This window comes from Pagrus major, chromosome 5, assembly GCF_040436345.1.
Source record: "Pagrus major chromosome 5, Pma_NU_1.0".
Classification (NCBI taxonomy): domain Eukaryota; kingdom Metazoa; phylum Chordata; class Actinopteri; order Spariformes; family Sparidae; genus Pagrus; species Pagrus major.
This window is the reverse complement of record NC_133219.1, coordinates 13108546-13132007: the sequence shown is the minus strand read 5'-3', so window position 1 is coordinate 13132007 and position 23462 is coordinate 13108546. Positions and strand designations below refer to the sequence as shown.

The 23462-nt window shown below is 43.7% G+C and overlaps 1 protein-coding gene across 1 annotated transcript; it reads right to left on the bottom strand.

Moving 5' to 3' along the window:
• Nucleotides 1-1592: 1592 nt before the first annotated feature.
• On the bottom strand, nucleotides 1593-23196 carry epg5 (ectopic P-granules autophagy protein 5 homolog (C. elegans)). The gene is made up of 45 exons (XM_073465612.1): nucleotides 22588-23196; nucleotides 21777-22385; nucleotides 21166-21426; nucleotides 20858-21056; nucleotides 20619-20755; nucleotides 20411-20518; nucleotides 20250-20323; nucleotides 20001-20109; nucleotides 19271-19385; nucleotides 19038-19188; nucleotides 18796-18951; nucleotides 18556-18713; nucleotides 17764-17915; nucleotides 17352-17492; nucleotides 17076-17237; nucleotides 16872-16994; nucleotides 16502-16764; nucleotides 16278-16418; nucleotides 16028-16172; nucleotides 14476-14673; nucleotides 14030-14137; nucleotides 13809-13931; nucleotides 12895-13061; nucleotides 12556-12792; nucleotides 12317-12440; nucleotides 12064-12208; nucleotides 11704-11875; nucleotides 11426-11588; nucleotides 11189-11331; nucleotides 10926-11082; nucleotides 10583-10777; nucleotides 10275-10488; nucleotides 9174-9361; nucleotides 8873-9080; nucleotides 8665-8740; nucleotides 8256-8359; nucleotides 7998-8173; nucleotides 6461-6679; nucleotides 6160-6369; nucleotides 4449-4593; nucleotides 4118-4360; nucleotides 3644-3857; nucleotides 3314-3532; nucleotides 3108-3222; nucleotides 1593-3010 (listed from the first exon to the last, which is right to left on the bottom strand). Exons 1-45 carry the CDS (start codon nucleotides 22639-22641, stop codon nucleotides 2828-2830), a joined length of 7704 nt encoding a protein of 2567 aa, XP_073321713.1. The 5' UTR covers nucleotides 22642-23196; the 3' UTR covers nucleotides 1593-2827.
• Nucleotides 23197-23462: the final 266 nt, after the last annotated feature.

The following is a 23462-nucleotide window of genomic DNA, read 5'->3' as shown; positions in this document are numbered from 1 at the left end:
CTGAGAGACGGCAGTAGGCGGTTTGTGGGGGGATGCCATCCTCCTCGTTAACCCGTCACCACCCCTCTACATCCCCTAATAGCAGAGAGAATGCAGGGGGGCAGAGGGGTTGTTTATCTGAATACGTATAGTCTGCATGACTGAGGTACTGAAATATCAGTAGCATAACTGTGTTGTATATTGATAAATCCATGGTGCTGTCTGTGGGTCTGAAGCAGCAGATGGATTTATAATTGTGCCTTTGTCTCTAAGTATCACCCTTCTGGATCTATAATATTCTCTGAACTATAAACTATAAACACTCAATTTTATGTCATATCGCAGCCTATACTCTATAGAGTAGTAGTGTCATCTTAATTTTCAAAGTGACCATGCCTAGTCACAGAAGGGTGAAAGGATCATATAGACACACTTGCATTATTCCCATAATATTCCATATATTGTACCAATTTAGCTTACGATCATCATTTACGCTATATTGCAGACTATATAGAGTTGAGAGAAGTAGTGTCACCCTCATGATCAAAGTCACAACACGTAGCCACAGAAGAATGAGAGGATCATATAAACACTCTGGCCTGTGGTATTCCTATAATATTCCAAATACCAAGCCTCCTGCCACAAAATATTTTAGGAGGGAGATATGCTTAAAGTTATAGTTTTCACTATATGGTTATGGAAATCCCCCTTGTTATAAATTAACAAATCACCTACTGGAGATGGGAGGGCAGGAGGTCGTTGAGATGGTGAGAGACAACAGACGAAAGGTTCGACTGAGCACACACAAGACCATTTTTTGAGCGTGAAGAGCAGGCAGCGATGAGCGTCTGTAAGCATCTCCCACCTCCTCTCTCACAGCCTCAGAACACCCCGTCCTTTCCACCTCCTCTCTCACTTCTACCCTTCCTGTAACCATAGAGACCACCATTGCCTGAAGAGAGGTTTCTCCCAGACATACGTGATGGTGTAAAACGAGGATGCTCGATGCATGTGTCCTCAAAGCACACAGCTCAATTTACCCCCCTCCCCCCGAGCAGTCTTTGTAAAAAGCTTCTTTCAGTCGAGGACATGTATTGTACCTTCGCACACATTTGAGGAATAACAGGATGCTGATATCAATCACATTACATACTTGTCATAACAGGCTTCTAAGAAAGGAAGCTTTGATTTCACTTTGACCATCTGCAGCGTTATGCATGGAGAATGCTGATTTCAGGCCAGTTTTGTTGTAGATGTAGCACAATGTATTCTGTACCGCTGTCTGGCTCTCCGTTTCTCTCACCGGTTCTTTTCAGCTCTTGCAAGCAAGGTTGTACATATGTGTCCCTCTTTGTATGTGACTTGTCCTGGGAGTATAGATCAGTCTTTCACTCTCAGAGGCTCCATGTAGTACATATGGTCCCTGATAACCAGCCTGAATTAGCTGTGAGACATTCAGTTCCCTTTATTGAACATAGTCTCATTTGTGCAGCCCCGCTCTGAAGCTCCCTCCTCCTCCACTCTTGAGACCCATTCCCGATCACTGACTCATAAAAAGAAATGCCTTTGACATTAACAGTCACTACATAACACAGGCAATAAGGCGAGCTTCGGGCGGTAGAAGTGCAGCACAATTATTATTCAGATGGCACAGAGCAACAGAAGTAGTGAACTAACAAAGGTAATTAAAATGTAAAAAACTGTCTTGGATGTACAGAGCAGTATGAAGGTCTGACACATCTGAGATAAAATCTGCCTTTACCCTCAGATCACCAGCATGTGCCACTATTTGTGTATTGGTCTGTTATATACCAGCTCCAAAAACATGTCATGCCTGCTTGTTTAGTAATACCAACAGTGTCAGTAACTTGTATTACAGTGCACACACTACTTTATAAGGAAGCTAAGTGTCGTGGCACATTGTAAGTGGTACTTAGTGTTCCTTCCAGTGTGTGTGCTTTTTCAGACTGCAGCTTTTGTACCAAACAGGGACAGACGAAACACTCATGATACATACTCAAGAAGATTTAAGTAGCTGAGCAACGAAAATAACATCTCTTTGGCAGAAACAAGGAAAGCACTTTTGGCTGGACATTAAAATAATACTGGCAAATGTTCTGTTACTAAACATTATCACTTCATACAGGCAGCCACTGTATCCATCTGTGTGTGTACAGAAGCAAGGATTGGGAGATTTCAGATTTTAGCTAGATGCTAGCATCAAAAGCTGACTTAAATAATTGTATCACGCATTTAAACCCTGCCTACCAGCTTTCCTGGTATGTCCCACACCCCATTTTATGAGGGTACCACTAAACGTACAGAACTAATAGATATGTCCTTCAACTTCCTCCGAATAATCTGTGGACCCTTCGACTTGTTGTGTTAGATTCCACAAACAGGTGTGAAAACTGATAGCTGAAGCCCAGTGTTGAATACTGATTCATGAATTCTGCTTCAATAAATATGTGCAACTTCCTCTAAAATCAAGAGTAGAACTGATGTGTTGAAAACTGACAGGCAGGTTATATAAAAAGCAACAAGGCAGAAACATGAGAGAAGAAAGCAAAGTGCATGTAAAGATCAGGTTAGCATAACATTTCTTATGCTTGGGACTGGCTTGATGAACCTTCATTGAACATAACCAGTCCAAATGTATTTTTCACAGATGCACAGCGAGCTCTGATGAACAGTCAGTGTCTGTCACACAAACCCCCTGCTTATAAGCGATTCACTACTTGAAAACATTGTGCTCCATAAAGATTTTCTCTGTATAAACAGAGGTCTAATGTCACAGAAGACTAAAGTCCTCCTGGATCTCCAGCATTAAAGTCAGCTTGATTCATGGTTAACGGATAATGTGCAGGTATCTGAGGTCGGGGTAAAGTAGGTTGGCTAGCAGGGCCAGCAGCCGGGATCCATCTCTGAGACAGTGTCCTGGGTAGCGGATGAACTGGACAGCTTTATTCACAGACTCCTCTAACTCAGCATACTGCTTATTGCTGGGCATGGCCTCCAACATCCCCAACGCCTACATCCACAGAAAAGAGGAGGAAGAAAAGTTATTTTTAGGAGATAATTGCAGACTAGAAAATGAAAACACTGTATGTGCAGTTTTTCTTGCATACTTGCTGTGCTTTCGCAGAGAGCTGCAAGTCACTGGTGGGTTGGAGTCGAAGCTCTGTCTCTGATGGCACCTGGACTGACAGGAATGCGGCCAGGCTGCGTACCACCACCCTGAACCTGTAGGGTTTATCGACAATGATAAATTAATAATCCACTCTATTTGGCATTCAGGTATTTTCATAAGCTAATAAAAGCCACGCCAGGATACCTATTAGAAACAGGAGATCTCTTGCCCAGGCCTATAGCTCCTAACAGCCCGGAGTTCTGTCTTTCTTCTCCCAGCTGAAGCAGCCTGGTTTGTAACCTCAACAGACCCATGACAACTCCTGACACTTCAGTCTGGCCTGACTGCGGCTGCAGCTGCTCCGCTGACAGGTTCAGCGCTTTGTGCCACCACAGAAACAGCTTAGCTTCATCACCTGGACCACTGGACACACACAACACATCATAGCATGAATAATACACTCACAGAGGACACATGCTGACACACTAAATATAATTTTAAAAGCCAAAAAAACGAGTGTATGAGCAATCATACCTGGGGAAGACCTGATTGGTCCATGTGTTGATGAGAGCCAGAGTCCTCCTCTCATTGGCTGCTGTGTACTCAGTGTTGAGGCGCTGCAGGATGAAGGCATAAAGCGTCAGGAAGCTGCCTCCTGACTGGCTCTCAGAGAGGAAATCATCCACTGTGAGCTCAGGCACCTGCAGCGACGCCAACACAGGACCCCAACCACCAGACTCCTCCTCGGCTGAAACGAAAAAACAGACAGTGAAGTTATAAAAAAAAACACACACACACGTGAATCCATGATAGCACATTAACTATCTATACCAAAGATTTAAAACTAAACCAGCTTTTTGGGAAATTGTTCAGAGATATCTACCAGAAGAGAACACTTTCCACTTTGTGTAACAGTAAGAAGTAATCCTTACAAGCTGACAACTCTCCAAAAAAGAAAGTAATCCTTAGTTAAATAAAACAGCTTCCAGAAAAACCCCAAAGATTTACCATGGTTAAAGTGCGCTGTAATGCACGCCTCCATGATGCGCGTCATGTGTCGTACTGATGCAAGACAGCGAGAGCAAGCTGTGAGAAGAGGCAGAATAGGGAAGCCCCTCCCCTTCCGGTCCAGCCAGGTGATTACGTGAGCAGCGAGTGCCTCGCCTGTCGAGACACCCACTCCATTCAGCAAAGCCAGAGCGTCACTGAACAGGCTGCAGAACGCCATGTGCCTCTGCTCCAAACCAGTCTCTGTAGAGGAAAACGGAAGACGCGATACAGTCTGGGTGATAAAAAAAACATTTTTTTTTTTTACTGATGGTTGAGGAGAACGGCTCACCTGGTGGGTTGAATGTCACAACGCCCTCTAGAACGGTCTCCAGCTGAGTCTCCAGGCTGCTGAGGCTGATGCTGCCTCCTTGTTCCAGAGTCACCAAAGACTGCACACACCAGCACACATACACTCCAGCCTTCTGCGTCTCCTCCTGACAGATGGGAAGTAACAGATGGTTTTGTTTGTTTGGGTTAAAGCTATACAGAAATAGATATATACGAATAATTACATAATATTCATTAATAAAATTGATAGTCAAAGCACTATTTAGATATTGTAAGTACAATTTAGGCATTATTTGGATTCTCTCAATTAATATTTAAGCCTCACATCATTTATGAATTATTACTGGGTTATCTTCAGTTTCTTTCAAAAAGAGATTTTTTGGGTAAAGATAGCTGCCAATTCTTACTTAAAAGGTGAAATCTGACTCATAGCTTCTTATATTTGCAGTAAGTCTCATGTTTGATGTTGGTATGAATGTATCTGATTTCCACAGCTTTTCCTGTATATTTCTGCTATAACTAGTTGTACCTTATTGTGTTTGTCAGTAAAGCTACTTTTAGGAATGGAATCGGTAAAATTAAAGAGAAAATGGATTTCTGGATCTTAGTGTGGTCTTGTGTACAGCACAGCTTGGAAGTGTACTGCCAACTCTGGCTACTTTGGAACATTATCAAGTATAGTATAATACTGCCTTCTGTTGCTCTACAACAACAGCAACTATCAGGTTTTAAGTGTTACATTTATGTGATTTGGCTGAGTGATACTGAGCTAGCGGAGGAAACTCAATTGTTTAAGTCTAAATTTAAATGCTCCAAGCCTCCCACTTTTACACAAGATGTACCTGCCTGGGGCTGTGCACATGCAGCTATAAGAGAAGATTTAATGCTTATATTCTCGAACATCAGAGCTCCTCTTCATAACACAGCTGTTCAGTGAAAGCCATGTCTATTATCTTCTGTCACCCTGTAAATGGACCCTGATGAAATTTCAGCTGTATGTAGTGTCGAATTTATGAGAAAAAGGTCTGGTGTACTGAATTTATATTAAATTATAAGGGGGTATGTTCTTTGGCTGACACCTTGACTGAGCTGCCAACTACTAAACAAACAACTAAAGTTTACTTGAATGTAGCGTTGCTACTCATACCAGACCTTAAGAGGTTCACAATGTCTCACAAAGTTTTTTTTTTCCATTATGCACTCCAAGAAAAAAGTCGAAACGTCGAGAATAAACTTGACATTTCAAGATTAAAGTCGACCTTTTGAGACTACATCAAACTGCCTCAACAAAATGCCTTGTGTAGATGAATTGGTGAAACTGTACTTCAGAATCAGCTTTAGTAACAATGAATGTATTTCTGGTTTAGCTCATAAACACAGTGTAGTTGTCAGTTTTAGGACTTTGAAGAGATTGTTACACTTATCACAGAATGTTACACTCCAAGAATGTAGTGATGTCAGAGACCATACGCTTTGGCAGCTCACATAGCTGTCAGTCGCTCCCCTAACTGGATTTGATGGACCAGAAGACTTTACTTTATTCTTGACATTTCGACTTTGGTCACAAAATTGTAGTTCAACTTTATTCTCAACATTTTGACTTTTTTCTTGAAGTGCATAATGAGAAAAAAAAGACCCTGGCCCTAATACTCTTTTGTACTTAATAAATCTGTGATTTGCCATGTCGAATAAACAGTACTGCGTCGTCTCACCTTGTGTGGAACTTCAATGGAGCAGGGATGGAGCCCAGCAGCACTGCGCAGGCACTTCAGCAGCAGCTGAGGCGCAGAATCACCAGTGAGCAGCAAAGAGGGGGGGTAGTGGGTGCTGACATATCCCAGAATGCCCTGGTATGAGGACAGGTCCAGTTGGTGCCATGGAAGAGAGGTGGACTGGACCAACAGACTGAGCAGAGGGGAATCCTGGAGATTGACGAGACAAAAAAGCAAAAGATGAACGAAGAAGGGGGCAGATATCTGATCCTGATGTGAAACCAAAATATTTTGGACTTACCTGTTGATTCAGAAGTTGATCCTCCTTTGCCAGAAATACTAGCATGTAGAGTAGATAGACTAACATGGTATGTGACTCCTTCTGTGTGTCAGGAAGAGTTGGATATGCTGTAGAGGTCGGGGGTGTTTGTAAGTGGTCACTTAGGACACTGACCCAGTTGACTTCACATAACACCTCTCCTAGAAAGAGGAAGCAGCTCTTGGGACTTCCTCTCTCCACCTGCAGGCACAGGAAGGCAAGAAAATAAACAAAACAAATCAAAGCTCTTGGGTATCAGGTGACTGTACTGCAATTAGTTATAACCTCGGATTACATTGTTGAATTTTACTAAAAGTGATAGTTCAGGTTTTTTGAATGACGTACTTCATTGTCAGTTTATGACCTACAGTAGATGGTGGTTGGCATGCTCTCAGTTCTGAAAAGCAGACAGCAGCACTGACAAGGAAGCTAAGCAATGTACTGCTGTGGAGGAGCAAAATTAATCTAGCCACCTAGTTTTAGAATATTTTCACCGCTTTACTTTGCCATCAGAAAACTCTTTCCAGCGGAAACTGAAGTCTTTACAACGCTCTCATCAACGCCACCAAACTCCTTTGAAAGAAATAGTAGTTTTACCTCACAGAACTTGTTAGTTGCTGGTCTTCCGATGCCTTGACTGGTTAGTTTGTTTTTGTTATTGTGTGACTGTCATGAACCCCACTGAAAGCTTTAAACCGCCAAAATCACACAGTACCCCAAACAAACAAACTAACTGATTGAGGCAGCGATAGACCAACAACTTCTGGATTTTGCAAGGTAAAATGACGTTTCTGTCAAAGGCTTGATGTTTCTGTCAAAGGCTTTAGAGAGAGCAAAGATGGAAGATAACAGCTTCAGTTTCCTGTCGAACAGGGCTGTCTAACTGTGAGGTAAAGTGGTGAAAACATTCTAAATATAGTGTACCCTTAAACTGGTAGTCATTTTTTAAGTGGGCCCTTTAATAGGTGGCTAAAATATGCATTGCTGCTGCCCTTACCAGCAGTACATTGTTAAGCATCCTACACTGACTGTGGATAAGTACCTCATACTACCCCACTTCAAAAAACCTGAATATCCCTTTAATGTAAGATGCATATTTATGGTGAATATCTTGACTATAAGCTGGTGGACAAAATGGATGATATTTTTGTTTGAGTAATGAAAATTACTTATCTTTAGCTCATATTGCTTACTTCCATTCCTTTTTTTCTGGCATGCTTTACCAATTAACAGATAATCAAATATGATTATCAGTCACTGGGATTTGATTTTTACTTATTGCTTTATATATTATTTTCCATGCAAATTCTGTATGGTAGATTCATGTGGGTCTTGAGAAACAGCCTGTTTCCAGGAACAGAATCTTGAGACCAAAATAACAGGAAGTCCAGCTAAAAATAGTAGCTGAGGGCCAAGGACCCAGGTCTCAAATTAACAAGCTCCCCTGTGTCATGCATGTCACGATCAGTATGCAGTGTCGGAAGTCAGGGGTTAAGAGTCTAAGACTAGAATGTCTCACATTGAAGAGTTGCTCCATCAGCTGAGTGTCAGGGTGCAGGTGTCTCCAGGACAGGCTGCGGAGGTGTGTGTGGTACAGGTAAAGAAGGTACTCAGGTGTACGGGGAGAGGTGCAGCTCTCACAGTACTGCATCATGCACAGCCACAGTGCACCTCTCTGACCGGGCAGCAGACGATCTGCAACATACATACACACAAAGATATAAATAACTTCAGCAGCACAGACAACAAAGAGACGGATGGCTGGCTGGGAACCCACCTCTGAATTTGTGATGCAGTGTGTCAGTGAGTTGAGTGTATAGGCCAACCAGACATCCCGCTGCACTCGCTTCTGTCTCCAGCCAGGGGTAACACTTGAGGTTACTGAGACAGAGAGACACCGATATTGACTTTGTGTTTTCTTTTTCTTTATCCTGGAAAGCACTAAATGGCTGTCTCCGTGTTTCCTCCAAAAGAATCACAGGACAAAACACTGGCCTCATGAGAGACTTTACAACCTATAACTCAGAAGTAAACATTGAATGTTTTCTCTGAGCATTGTCATGTTTGTGGTTTATTCCATATAATGTACCTCAGAGACTTTATTCAGGTAATAAAACAACGACAACATCATAAGCATCAGCTTTTTACCTGCAAAAAGAAACAAATATAGGGTACGCTTTGCTTACCCGCCATCTTCAGTGTCCAGAGGAAAGATCCAAGGCTTGAATAACTTCACGATCTTACTGTGAAGGTCCTGCAGAGCTGTGAGAGTACAACATACATTGCACTTTAGTAATGACAGATAACAACAAAGCATATAAACAAACCAGCTGAATTGGATTAATGATCCAGAGTATTAGTATCATAAAATTTGTGCTGACATTTGGCAGTTACCTTTCATTATTTTGCTGCTGCCCGCTGACTCTCTGGAACAGCTGCTGAGTTGCAAGTTGATGAGACAGCCAACCAAATAGTCCCAGAGGGAAACAACCTCACTGACGTAGGGTCCCCAGGATGAGTAGAGGCCGAAGCTGCGGAGTTCTGGCTTACTGAGACGACTCCGCATGAAGTAATCACTCAGCCATTCAATAGTCTCATCCACCTGTCAGCAACCATTAAAACCATTTAGCAAGGTTGGATTAATAATGAACGTTTGAGCGTCACACGATTAACTACAAACACCAACGTTGGCTACCTGCTGAGGAGACAGGCTGATGGTGGACCTATAGGGAGAAGCTGGGGGTCCGCCAGCACGGCCGGAGGCATCAGTGGTGATCAGTGCTTGTTCAGCTTTGCTCTTGGTATGGCGAGATGGAGGTAAGCAGCCAAGCACTCGCAGAGTCACCTTCCAGCACTCTGGACTCAGTAACTGGTTTGAGGAGCCTGATGACATGAAGAAATATCTTAGTTAAATAAGAAAAAATCAAACACCGAAATTTAAATCTGTGTGTTCATCTAAAATGATCTCATATCATGTGGCTGTGAACATTAAACCCAAACCGGTCTTGGTAAAACACACAAATAGACACACACTTGTCCACACGCTAATGGCTTGGCCACACTACACGACACTACACGACGATTTGAAGCAAAAAAACAAGGAAGAAAAAGAACAGAAGATGAGTTCAAGGATGGATTAGGATGCTTGAAAAGCAAGTATTACTTTTGGACTGAGCTACTGTGGAGACAGCAGAGGAGAGAGAGAGAAAGGAGAGGAGGGTCTGCTCTCATTGGCTGTAGCTCCTTGACCAGTATGCGACTCAATCAGATATTTAGCCTGCTAGATATCCAGTAGACATCAGCAACACGCTAGCTAACTGTCCCTAAGATCTTGGATCACATACAGATTGCCGTTCACAGGAGCGCGCACTGATCTGCCTCTGATTCAAGGCCATTTGTCGCCAATCTCCAAAAAATGTTGGGACGGCAAGATCAGGGCTAAAATCCTATTGTGTGAACTCAGCATCCGGTTATACCCTACATTATTTTCCAAATCAGCGCATTGATGGAATGATCCAACTTTAGTATTGTTAATTAATTAATTAATGTCATCTTTTGTTGGTGGGAAGATGAGTAGGAGGCATTCTTTCACAAGCATGAATGTGTTTTGATGAATCACAAGAGGACTTTTTAAAGCAGCCCTTGCTTCTAAGTGAATTACCAGGCATTGTGTAACATAATAGACAAACCATGAAAACGATGATTAAAGTTGAGGCTAATAGAGGTTCTAATTATTCGAAACACCAAATTCAGTCAGGAAGCCTTTTTATACAGACACACACACACACACACTCACTTGTCATGAGCAGCCGCAGGCAGTCACTGTAGTGATCAGGGAAATGGTGACGTAGAAGCCAGGTCCAGTGTTTGGTGAAGAGGTGAAAAGGCGTGAGAAGTTCAGGCTCGGGGTCTCGGCCACAGACGCAGAGAGCTCCGTGGACCAACTCCAGCAAACGGGTTCTCTCCGAAAACACAGGATGCGCTTCATTCAGCCACTGGAACAAATCAAACTGCAGGCGGAGGGAAGGAAGTTGTGTGTGTGACTAAAATATTTTAAGTGTATATCATCTCTCTTTACTGTGTGACATTTGTGTCTTAGCTAACCTTTGTGAGCAGCATAAAGATGACATCAGCACTGTCGAGGTGTAGTGATGTCACCACATCTTGGTAGAGAAAGACGAGCTGATTGGGTGCAGCGTTGGGAGTGAAGAAGGGGGAAATGAGTGGACAAAGACGCCTCTGCTCCAGAATGGTCTTCAGAACACGGCCACATTCCTCTGCATTGCTCTGGATAAACACCTAGATACAAAGGAGGAGAAAATGAACCTGACCCTTTAGTGGCTGAGTTAATTATTCCCTGAGTAGCAATGTTTCTGATTCAGGACATCCTCAATACAGCTACACAATGCTTCATATAAATCTGCTATGTGTGAGTGTGTGTGCGCACCTGTCCCAGGATCTCCACACATGAGGAGAGGTACTGGCGTGTTGGGGGATGTCGCAGAGTGTCTTCGCACACAAAGGAGACCACTTGGTAGAAAGCAGACACGCCAACATGCTGCACTGCCGGTGATTTCTGTGCCTTGTACATATTCACCAGAGCCCTGAGCACATAAGAACAGCCCATAATTGAATGAAAACACCTCCCTAATGCATTTGCACTTATATCCATTGTGATATAGACCAATGGCATAATGTGTTTATACTGACGTGATAAAGTTCTCAGTGTGGACAGCAGCCTGGGCCAGGTTTTGAGGTGGAGGAGCCATGGAGTCTGTTTGAAGCTTCTTGATGTCCCGGCGCAGTGATGTTATCTGAGTCTGCACCGCCTCCTGTCTCTGGACACGCTCACACTATGAGGTTACAGAGACAACACACAAACGCATTCAATGATCATGGCAAAAACATTCTATAATGTTTGTCGGAATGTGTTTTTGTTGGCCGTACTGTGACTGTGATGTTTGCTGGTCCCTGGCATGGCTGCCCTCCCTTTCCTTTACACTCCAGGGCCATGGTGACTTGCTCTGGTTGGTTCTTATAAAGTAGAGGAAGGCTCTCCAGCAGCTCCTGCTCCATCGCCACCTGCTGGGCTTCACGTGCCACTGCAAGCCTGACACCAAGATAGTATTATTTAGTATTTAGTTTTCAGAGTGTAGCTTGGCATATGTGTTTTTGTGTGTGCCGCTAAAGATGTGGAAATTAATCTTTGTATGATCTCCAGGTACCTGGCTTGGTCCTGCAGGATGCGGAGGTCCTGTTGCACCAGTTCAGCAGCAGCTTTGGAGTCAGTGAGGCAGGTGGTGGGGACTTCAGCTACTGGAGCCTTCTGCTGCTGCAGCTCTGGAGCTGGACGGGGAACTGGATGCTTCTGCAGGTTGGACAAGATACGGTCCCTTGCTGCACACAGAGACATGCAAAGCATAACATTAAACAGGTGAAAAAAGTCTAAATTATCATGTAGCAGGATGAAATGGCTGTGTTTATTTTTTTTTGTGATCATCATTATCAGACATTTACCACTGCGTGTCTGCTAAAGTTAAACTTTATGTAATCTCTTGGATCTCCAGTATCAGTTTTGACTGTACCATTGTCGAGGCTGGTGTAGTCAGTGAAGCCGGGGTTTTGGGCCTGCAAGAAGGTTGGCTCACTCTGCACCTTCTCCCACAGAGACAGAACCTCTCTCTGATCATACTGCAGTCGCTCCTGGTCTACATACTCCAGCCACAGTTCCTACAACACAACACAAATTCAGATGTATGAGCCACATGATATAACAGGATTTGACTAACCTGTTACAACCACTGTACCATAAATGTAAACACACAAAGACAAACCCACCTGCTGCCGCTGCATGACCTGTGCCAGTCTGTGTGGTTCATACTCGGGAGGAAGAGAGGGAAGGTACACTTCCTGCTTCTGCAGGGTCTCATCATCCAGCCACACGGCAAATACACCAAACAACCTGTAAGCAATCAATCAGCTGAGATCTGAGAGCCTGTCAACACCCTAAGGGCTGTTACTACCTGCAAAACAACAGGAAAAGGTGTATTTGAGTGTATTAAGGATCACTGACATACCTGACCAGCTCTGTGTGTAGCTGAGGAGAAGTGAGATAAGGTGGACGGGGATTGTCTGGGCTGTCATCGCCCTGGCTGTCTGATGAAGGCGTGTGTGGCGGGGGCACCCTGAGAGCTTGGCTGGCAGCATGGTGGAAGTCAGACACCTCCTGTATTCTCTGTCTCAGGTCTCTGAGCAATGAGGCCTGAGAAGAGCCCTGGAAGAACCTTCGGCCGATACATCCACCCGCAGCAAGCCTGGTGGACAGGGCATGCAAAAGAGATGTGGCGCCTTCACATGGATTCAGCACATTTCCTGGTTTCTCTTGTTAGGTATAGCAATGAGTGTGTGCATCATACCCATAATCTGGTCCTGGCTGCCTGAGGTAGAGCTGAAGGAACTTCTGCCAGACCAGGGGAATGAGGGGGTGGTCAGGAGGCGTGGCTAGAGCCTGACTTGCCCAGCGGTATACCTGCAGTCGCTGCAGAGATGGTGCTACCGGCAGCTTCAACCTCTGTTGTGCTTTCTGGCTCAGAAAAAGACTAACTGTTAACACCATCTAAATACAGCTCTGAAAGGGTAACTCCACCAATTACATGTCAAAGTGTGTTCACAGGTCTTGGGGAGAACAAAAGTAGTATAAAGCCTTTTGTGGCTCCAGAGGAAGCTGCATGTAATCTGATGAAATGCCTCCAGTGATGTCACTCAGTGGCTACGTTGCATAGTGGGTAATGTAGACGCCAGGTTTTGAAAAGGAGGCGATCAAGGTGTATCAATTTTGATCATTAGTTTTTAAACTGTTCAGCATGAGTCCAATAGCAGTGTTATAGCAGTGGAATGCTAGACCAAAGGACTGCTTTTCAAAACCTGGCGCCTACATTACCCATTCAGCAACTAAGCCAGTGAGTGACATAACTGGAGGCATTTTAACAATTACATGCAGCTTCCTCTGGAGCCACAAAAGGCTTTATACTGTTTTTTTTTCATATATTCAGTGGTACTTGCTAAGGCCTGTAAACACATTTTAATGTGAAGAATTGGTGGAATTACCTTTTTAATAATGAGCCAGACTGCTCAAGGACTCTGTAACTGCAGTGCGTTATTTTGGGTCAAATGTCGTACAGTGCAAAACTTTTGAAATTGTGCAACATTCTGTCCTCCGCCTACGATGTACTGAATTGTGAAATGTCCTGCCAAGTGATACGGAACGCTTGCTATCAATAACATCCTGACATCAATAAATATAAAACTTACTGTGTATGTGTCTGCATACCTTTAAGGCTTGTTCTGGGGAAATGTTGGGGTCTGACAGGAGCTCATTTTCAACACAGCGTCTCAGCTGAGAATCATCCTCAAACACGCCCTCCATATTCAGCACCAGCCAGGCAAACCAAACCTACAAACACACCGATAACAACAAGTCTGTCAGCACTGAGAACTTTACTACTATGATCAAGAGTACTTGCACATACTGTCAGTGCTTTGGGGATTTACCTCCACACTCAGGGATTGGCCCTCTATAAATGAGGGCGTGGCATTGCCAGCGATCCAACCAACCAGAGAGGAGAGCAGACCCCGATCTCCGTGGTAACCCAAGGCATTCTGCATGAGGCATGAAAATGGAAAAAATTACGACGTCACTGTGCTTTTTCAGCTCCCTGAAGGTTTCCTGATTGGAACATTCGTAAACTTTCAGAGTACAACTAATGATACAAGATCAGTTTTAACACAGTGTGAATCACTAACAACACTAAAATGAAAAGCTCAAAGTGTTAATCTAACTGTTCATCATCCCTAATCACCAAGCTCCGGATTTTACTGTAATGTGTATCATCATAATGTTACTGAAAACAGCCTGCAGTGCCAATTTCAGCATCTGCACCTGTGAGACCTGTAAGAGCCCTACATAATGCAAACTTCTAACATAACAAAGTAAATACCTTATGCTGTTGGTACAGAAGTTTCTGCACACATTCCTCCTGATGGTGTGTGAATGCTGCACAGCAGATCTGATCCATGAGGAACAGGACTGTTTTGTCCCGGTACCACAAGTTCTGCTGAGTTAAAATCCCCACCCAGAACTCCAGCACTGCTGCAGCACCGACATGACTCGGCTGAGAACTCTCCAGCACATGGCTCTGGAAGATAATACACACATTTATACATGTCTTCTTTGCAGAGGATGGATGGGCTAAAATGTTGTTCATTTCACAAGTTGTTTTTGCTTAAAGTCTTGAGCCATCTTTTCTGTATTTTTGTTTTAATTTTGAGAAGATTATGACCAACTACAGTTTCAATGATTTTCCTTCTGACCACTGGCTTATGATATTACGGACACCTACATATCAGGGCTGAGCGGTAAATAGATTTTTTAAGACACTTCAATATATTTGCATATGAGATACAGTTTGAGATACTGTTTATATCAATTGAGAGCAAAAGTTGCGAAACATAACCTGTTTCTTCTGTAAAGCCAAGTCAGTTTGAGTCTCTCCTCTCTCTCCCTGCCTCACTCACAAGTTCTGCAACACTGAGGGAGACACAGCACCGCTACTCTATGTTAATCAATCTGTTGATTAATCTACAGTATGACGTAGGCCTATGTCTGTCTGTGCCATGGATGAAATCACAGCTTTGGCACACGTGCGATACAGTGTTGTGCTGCATGTGTGTGAGACAGGGCTGCTTGTTCGTGTGTGAGCTGAATCATTGCGCCTCCCTTTTCTACTTGGTCTCATCTGTTGTGTGGCAGTGAGACAGCGCTTGGATGCAGGTGTAAGATGTGTTGTGAAAAAAATGCAGCACAGTGACAATACAGATTTTTTTTTTTTTTTTACATGAGATGTAAATAACGCGGACAAAGTCTCTCTTCCTCCCTCTCTGTCTATGATATTTGCATAAACAATAATAATAAATAAGCAAAGATATTTTAAACAATATCTGCATTTTTTTCAGAACTAAATTCATTTGAAAGGCCATGGGAAATGACTTTTTAAACTCTCCCCAACACAGAATTTAAATTTTCTCAAACTACAATGGACTTACATCATACTCATGCTACAGTTTTGTGGCCTGTGCTGCAAAACTTTAAACCTCTGTAGCTCCAGTGCTATGTGAAAGAAAAATGAATGTACAGCCCTGCTATTTATTTATTAATTTTTTTGCTTGTATTTCACATGTTGCAGTTGTATATTTTCAAAACCCTGTCTTTGCATTTTATTTTGATCGCAGTCTGTTTTAATCAGAGTGCTTGTGACACATCAAATGTGGCTTTGACCTACAACTGAACATTTAGCCCACTTTATAGCAAATACAGAGTTATATATTGTGTATCACCATTCAATACAGAGATGTGAATTTTGGTCCATATTGCCCACCACTACTACATATGTATAAAAAGCAAAGCATCTGCAGTCTCCTGGCTGTAAACAATTGTCTGTGACAACTGAAAATCTGACATGCACCTTTATAGGAAAGCTTGTTGTGACAAACCTGAATGACACTGTTCAGCAGTCGGACGTTGTCTCCATAGGTGGTTCCTGTGAGAAGTGGCGCTACCCGGTGAGTGACCTGCTGTGTCACACCTTGAGGACACACGCTGTCGTACTGCAGGAACAACTGGATACAGCTTACAAACCTGGCAAAAAAAGAGGGACGACAGTTGGAGATATAATAGCTGCTCTTATAAATAACTTTCTTTGTGGTCTTTATAGGCTGTGCAGGAAGGATGTTTCTTTCTTACTGAGAGTTGTTGAGCAGGTAGAAGCTGAGAGGGTAGGTTGGGGGTAGGATGTTGTCCAGAAGATGCACAGCAGCTCTCAGGTGGCGCGACTGAATCAGACTCTTCAACAATCCAACTCCATCGGTACAAAAGTGTTCCAGGCTAGAAAAACACCCAGAGGAGATTAACTTCATTCAAATTCTATGTAAATATAAGCATTATAAATAGCTTGAGTGAATAAATACCTATGTCCCACTGCTGTCATGGCGATGGACAGGTAGCATCCAATAGGGATGCCTGCTTTAACAGCCCTGATGACAGAGTGCATGCTGGGAGTGTGTGTGAGCTCTGGAGGTGGGTTGGATGTCAAAGCGGGGACAGACCAGGCTCCTTTTGGGTTCTGGGCGTTGCCGTGGAGCTTCAACCTTAGCAACAGCTGCCATGCCCATTGGCTAAAGGATGCTTCAGGAGATACACCCAAACGAAGGACACTGGCGAGGTAAGACACCTGAGGGGGGGGGGGCGGGGGGGTTAGTAAGAGAGACAATAATAAGAAAACATGCTTCCAAATGAATGTTGGATGCCCAGTTTGTGAGAGAAAAGTAAATGTGTCACCTGTTTGATTCCCTCTGATATGAGGCCACTGTATGGTTTGTCAGTAAGGTACTTCTGAAAGGCTTCAGCCACCAGCAGAGCCACTTCACTGTGGAGGGATGAAGACAGGGCCAAGGAGCCATCCTGCGAGAAGAAGCAAGTTTAAAGACAAACTCACAACAAGATATATGGACACATCATCTTCATTGCATCAGTAAAAACTACCTGTGTGTAGCCCCAGTTCAGACCCTCCAGTATGACACAAGCCAGCCGGTTCTCCACAGCAGACAGGGGATGCTGGAGCAACCATGCTCCGATCACACATATCTCCTCTGGCCGGGGCCGCCACAAACTCAGAGGAAGCTCTTTGCACAAGTAAAGAGCCACCTATGACACACATGCGCACAAATATTCACACAACAGATATTATCACAGTCACTTATTTTCCTCTCAAGTACTTGCAGTTAAAACCAAAAGTATTAACAGAATAGCAATACGAACCATTCCTACAGTTTGTATGGTCTCTCTCAGTCTCTCCAGGAGCACAGAGACAACATAGGGATGGACTGTTGCTATGGCAGCCAGCAACTCCCTCCCCACTTTAGAGTAAGTTTCTCTGGTAGACACACTCACATAAGACACCTGGAGCAAAAATAAGACGAGAGATGTAGAAGAAAAGAACAAGTTAGTTACTGTATGTTTTCTACCAAAGGGACCATGGTGATGAATTTTTAACCAGTGTTACATATCCTTGAAATGTTATGCTTTCTCTGTGCTACCCTCCTCAGTGTTTTCATATTGGCTCTCATCAGTACTCTATGTGAAATACACAGTGTCCTAACCAATAAAATTACTCTTTGTGTGTATTTTGAACGTGCCTCTAGTGTTTTCCCTCAGCCTCTCTTTGACGCACCTGGTAAATCAGTAGAGTTATGGTTGTGATGAATGCGGGGTCAGAGTGCTGAGTTGGTGTGGCCATGTGTGCTAGTGCTGTGAGGAGGGAGATGCCATCAGAGCTGTTCACTTCACACAGCCAGTGTTCAAACCTTTCCTGGTGCTCTGGGTCTGTAGCAGACACATAAAAGAAAATATCAGGTCGGTAACTGTCAACATCAGACGGAGAAGAATAATCCACAAAGTTCCTGGTGAGGTTACTGGGGAAAACATTATTGGGGACACTTCCGGTGCTTGGCATAAGTATCACCCAAAATCTAGTAAACAAAGTATCATTATAACTGATTCACCGGTGGCACTTTCATGGCTTGAGAAGCATTAGCTATGTTGGCTAAGCAATAATAACAGGCTTAGTCGTATCCTCTCAATAAAGTTGTTACACTAGATCGTCATGAATCAATGATATGCTGTACCGAACGCTCTAAGAGTGTCATGTTACCATGAAAGACATTGGTTCCATAATTTGTGCAAGGTATCATGGGGGCTAGGAATAAGGTGGCTACAACCCATGTTTTTGAACCTGGTTTTATATTCCCAAGGCCATAAATGTGCCAAGTGTCCTAAAAAACTGAGTTTAAGTAGTTTGATAAAAGTTCATTACAAACGTTTGTGCGGCAAAAAAAAAGTGTGTCAGATACATTCAGTTTTCCAAATGATGAAACTATGAGGTCACATCTAAGTATTACTACAATGTCCATGCTAGTTACATTTTTGAGGTTATGAAGTATATTTAGTGCAGGTATACTGGTACCTCTAAGAGCCTGAACGCAGGAGTGTGTATCACTTGTAGTGCCGAGGGTTTCCAGTCCTGCTGTCTCTGCACACTGCATAACATAAAGCACCCTCCACAACATAGAGCTGGACAGAGTCCCATATGGCATCTCGGACATAAACAACCAAATCCCCAACCTGTGAGAGAGGAGCACAGAAAATAAATGCAATGTCCGTAAAGTAAATGGGTTCAAGTTAAAACAGAAACTGGAGGCCTTACCTTTTGTTTCTGAGTACATGTAAAACAGCTCTGAGGAAGAGATGGTCGTATTCCAGCTGTAGTTTTTCCAGAGACAGTGAGTGTGAGCCGGACCCACCAGCACCAGTTAAACTCACATACTGGGCCCAGTGATCACTCACATAACACACTGTCATTCTGAGGAAAAAGAGAAGACAACATTATGATTCTCCAATATTATATACTGTATTCATAGTTTTGAGCTCTCTGATTGGTGCACTGACCGTATGATGTGTCCTATCCGTTTCACCAGCTGTCTGTATCGTGCCCTGTTGTAGGTTTGTAGTCCAAGAGCGAGAATTTCAATGAGTGACGACGCAAAACCAAAAACACGCATCATCTTCTGACTGGAACAGGCCACAGGTTCATACACACCTGGATGGGAAGAGGTGTGTCAGTTCATACAGTGAATGAGACAAACTAGCAGACAGAAGGACGGACAGACAGACTCCCCTACCCTGCTTGCTCATGCCCAGCATGTGTGAATAGAGCTGCTGGAACGGGAACTGGGTGAGCAGGGAGATCAGATCCTCCTCACAGAGCAACAACCAGCTGCTGTCTGGGTCCTCATCCTAAACAGAGGAGAGAAGTCTACTTCAGATAAGGCTTAAATGATCACTTCACGTACTCAACAGCTTTTTAAGGCAAGAAGCAATGTGGAAGCAACTCACTTTGTATATAAAATGGTAATAACAGACGATTGTACAAAAAAATTATACATTATTATATAGTACTTAAATTACACTATCTTAAAATGTTACTATTCTGCAAAATAATATGGTTCTTAAAGTGGTTCCTAAGCAACACATTAGCACTGGCAGCAGTTGTGGTTTTAAGACGGCAGACATGATATTTAAATGGTCATAGGTGTTCATTTGGCACCCTTTTCATAACAGCTTTGCATATGACTCAGTGTGTCAGAACGAAGACTAGAACATTCTGATTTAGAAAGTCATCATCTATAATCCCCAGTGACATATCACATTTTGTGCAACAGTCAGTGAAGGAAAAGAAAACAGACACTGTTTTTACCGAGAAAATAAAATGAACTTTATCATATTTCAAGTTTTCTACTGTTTTTCTTTAATTTTCCTGACCCACATATACACACACCAGAACTAACATTAATGTGGAAGTTTCGTGAGGTTTCTTTTCTCAAAATACAGCCATTGCTTTCATGCACATACCTCCTCTCCCCCTTCATCCACTAGTGTCCAGTTGCCGGACTCAGGTCCAGAAGCTGCTGAGCTCTGGCTCTCACATGGCTTCAGATGTCCCAGAAACTCTGCACGGTGTCTGAGTGCAAGACAAAGACGCCATTGGTTTGAAATGGGAGGTTGTTAGACCCTGAAGGGTTTACATGGATTCTAACAGAAAACCAAAGGCATAAAGCAAGAGTGTACAACAGGTCACAGTCAGTGGCTAAGAAAGAGTACCTTGAAGGCGACATTAGGATGGACAGAGCTTGCATAAAGTGCTGCACTCCACAGGTGTTCCCCAAAACTTGGATCTGAGGCAGACATTGGGAAGAAAACTCAAGTCAGTTTGTACAACCACTGAGAAGACAACAATAAATGAAAGACTGTCCTTCACTAACCTGAAGGAAGGGTGCAGCCCACTTGCCAACGCCGGCTGGACAGCACAGAAGATGGCACAGCAGGTAAAGGTGCTCTCCTGACCCTCCAACGTGCAGCAGGACTGCCACCTGGAAAGTGTACGAGAACCACGTAAAGAAACAAAACAACACAATACCTCGACCAATGGAATGTGGAGTAAGAAGGGTGGTAGAGTGTTTGTGTGTGTACCAATCTGTCCAGCCAGTGATGGATGTCTGCTTGAAACTGTGAGTCATCCAGGACTCTACGTGTGAAGCTGAACAGGACACTGATGGCCTCTTTCAACGGCTGGAGAGAACAAGGTTGTGTTTGGCTGCCAGAACAATCTAATGACAAAAACAAGCATACACAAAACAGATACAGGGTATGTACTTAAGATCTGTATTATGCATGAGAAGCATGTTCGCAACAACTTACGAGTCACTCACCTTTTAGTAGACGATACAAGTATGATTCCACCTGGAGACGTGAGAGCAGAGCAGTGTACGCATGTAGCGCCACCTTTTGATGGAGCAGCTCACTGCGAGCTTCAAACAGTCTCCTGAGCTCAGCCAGCACACTCTGACTGAACTCTGCCTGCTGGAAGCGGTGGTACCCACACACCTTAGACTGATCTGCGCACACACCCTGTATGAAAGAAATGTTTTTTCAAGTGTTATTACAGCAGACGACCATTAGCTATTTTCTCTGCATACTATATTTCTTTTATTTCTGTTTTTTGTTTTAATGACCACACCTGAAGTGTAAGCTGCTCATCTTTGAAGCTCCAGAGACGATTCTGTGTGCTCTTGCAGTCAGAGGACTGAGTATGTAGCTGTGTGTGTGACTGGGTGAGTTGTCTACGACAGCGCCAGTAGTTCTGCAGCAGTTCGGTGAGCTCATGGTTCTCCTGCCGGGCTAAAGCACAGAACTGGGCTGCACACACTTCAACACCCTCTAACCAAGTTCGTAACCCTCCGCCTGGCTCCCAGACACTCAGTTGCTCTAATGAGAATGGCTGCAGAAGAAAAACATGAGATGAGAGACGTTATGTCACATGTTAATGCATGTGTATGTAAGGCACGATGGTGAAAAATGGGTTTGGGCAATACTGACAAAATCAAGCATCACAATATAATGTTGGAGTTCAACGTTGTTTTTAGAAATTAAATTACAAATGATGTCGACACTTTCAAAAACATACAACTTTTAAATGTTAATGTTTCAGGGGGAAAAAAATGGTGATGGACTTTGAAAGCCTTGGTGTTCATCTGACTACAAACTAATTGTATGCATAATAATTAAATTCATTAGGGCTTCTGTAAAAAAAAACACAAATATACTCATACTCTTGATTTATGAGATTACCTGCATTTCCGGAGCTGTCTTGGGTAATTCTGGGTACAGTTTGCTCCCTGACAGTTCGGTGACAGACTCCAGAGGCTGCAAACTTGGAGGGGAAGATTCTTGTTCAGGCAGTGCCAACACTGCAGGTCCCTTTTCCCCATTTTTCACAGCTTCCTCACAGAGCTGTAGCATGGGGCCCTCCTCCAGTGTTGGGAGAGAGGGGTACAGTGCTGGAGCACTCGGGGCATTTGTGATCTGAAACTGAGTTGAAACACAAGGCTGATTCCATGATTGTGTGTCAGTGGTCTGTGCTGCAACTTTGAGCTCAGCCCTCTGAGCAGCCACTCCACCATCCTTGTCTTTTGATTCGAGGGATGGCTCTAAAGTCTTAGTTGACACTGATGTGGATAAGGACTGTGATGGGGTGGTCTGCTGTTTCTCAGAGGGCTGATCTGGTTGCTGTGCCGTGGTCTCAGGGAGCTGAACAGGGTCGTGCTGCTCCTCCTCTGGTTCCTGATACGGCAGACTGAGGGGAACATCGGTGAAGCCAGAGGTGGAGGCCTCATCACACACAGCTGAGGGGACTGTGGCTCTTTTGTCTTCCTCTGCCTGCTTCTGCTTCCTGGCCGACTGAAAACATACAACAACAATCAACCAAAACAATGATTATCCTTGTTTAACAGCTCACCCTTTAATGTTGTTTTCTTCATGTGACAGAAGAACAATCACCGTGATGGAGAAGGAGTGTAATTATCCTCCTGACCCAAGGCCAGTCTGTGGACTGAAAAAGAAAGAGCAGAAGGAGTGACTGTAAAAGTCTTCTTTTAATTACCTGAGATTTTCCGCTGGTTTTTGCCTTGGTCTTCTTTGGTCTTACAGCCTCCATCTTTAGTGTCTGCTCAAACCAGTTTCAATACAACTCAGATCACATTGAAAAACAGCTGACTGGGGTGTCTCCTGGTGGAAACAGTGCAGCGCAACAGTCCTCATACGTAGAGTAAACACACACATACACCCACAATTAGCTGTAATAGCTAGCTGAGGTCGATAAGCAGCTAGTGGCTGGCTGTGCTGCTGAGATAAACAGCGTCACTGGTTGTAAACACAACACTCTTGATGGCCGGCTGAGAAAAGTCTCTGACGGAGGACAGCAAGCCAGCACTTAGCATGTCTTCAAGAACAGACGTATTGTCCAGAGAGCACATTTCACGAAAACGAAACCAGTCCCTGCTGATGAAACTCTCCTTAGCTAGCTACATAACTGAGACGTTCTGCATGGCTAAGCTAAGCTAACACGTAGCTGTTAGCCTGGTACGCTGTCTTCCTCCTCAGTAATTTATTCACCAGCAGTGAACACTTTTTTCAGTATTGTTGCGCAAATGCCCAAAATAAGATTTCAACACGTCGAAGCGAGTGACACGGGCTGGTAGCCCCGTCCACTGGTCAGCTGTCATTTGTTTTGTTTGTTCCAGGAACTCAGCGATCACAATCTCTGACCACGTGACTACTCCACCTCTCGACGGACAGCCAGAGAGCCCAAACTTTATATCATACGCACAAACACAGACACACAAAAAAAATGAGGACAGTTATTTCTTGGCACCTGGACACGAGATCATACTTCAACTGTAGATTATAGGTATCGGTATCATCATCTCCTCACCCCCATCTGGAAGGAAAGTCATGAGAGGTTTCCTAGTCAACAAA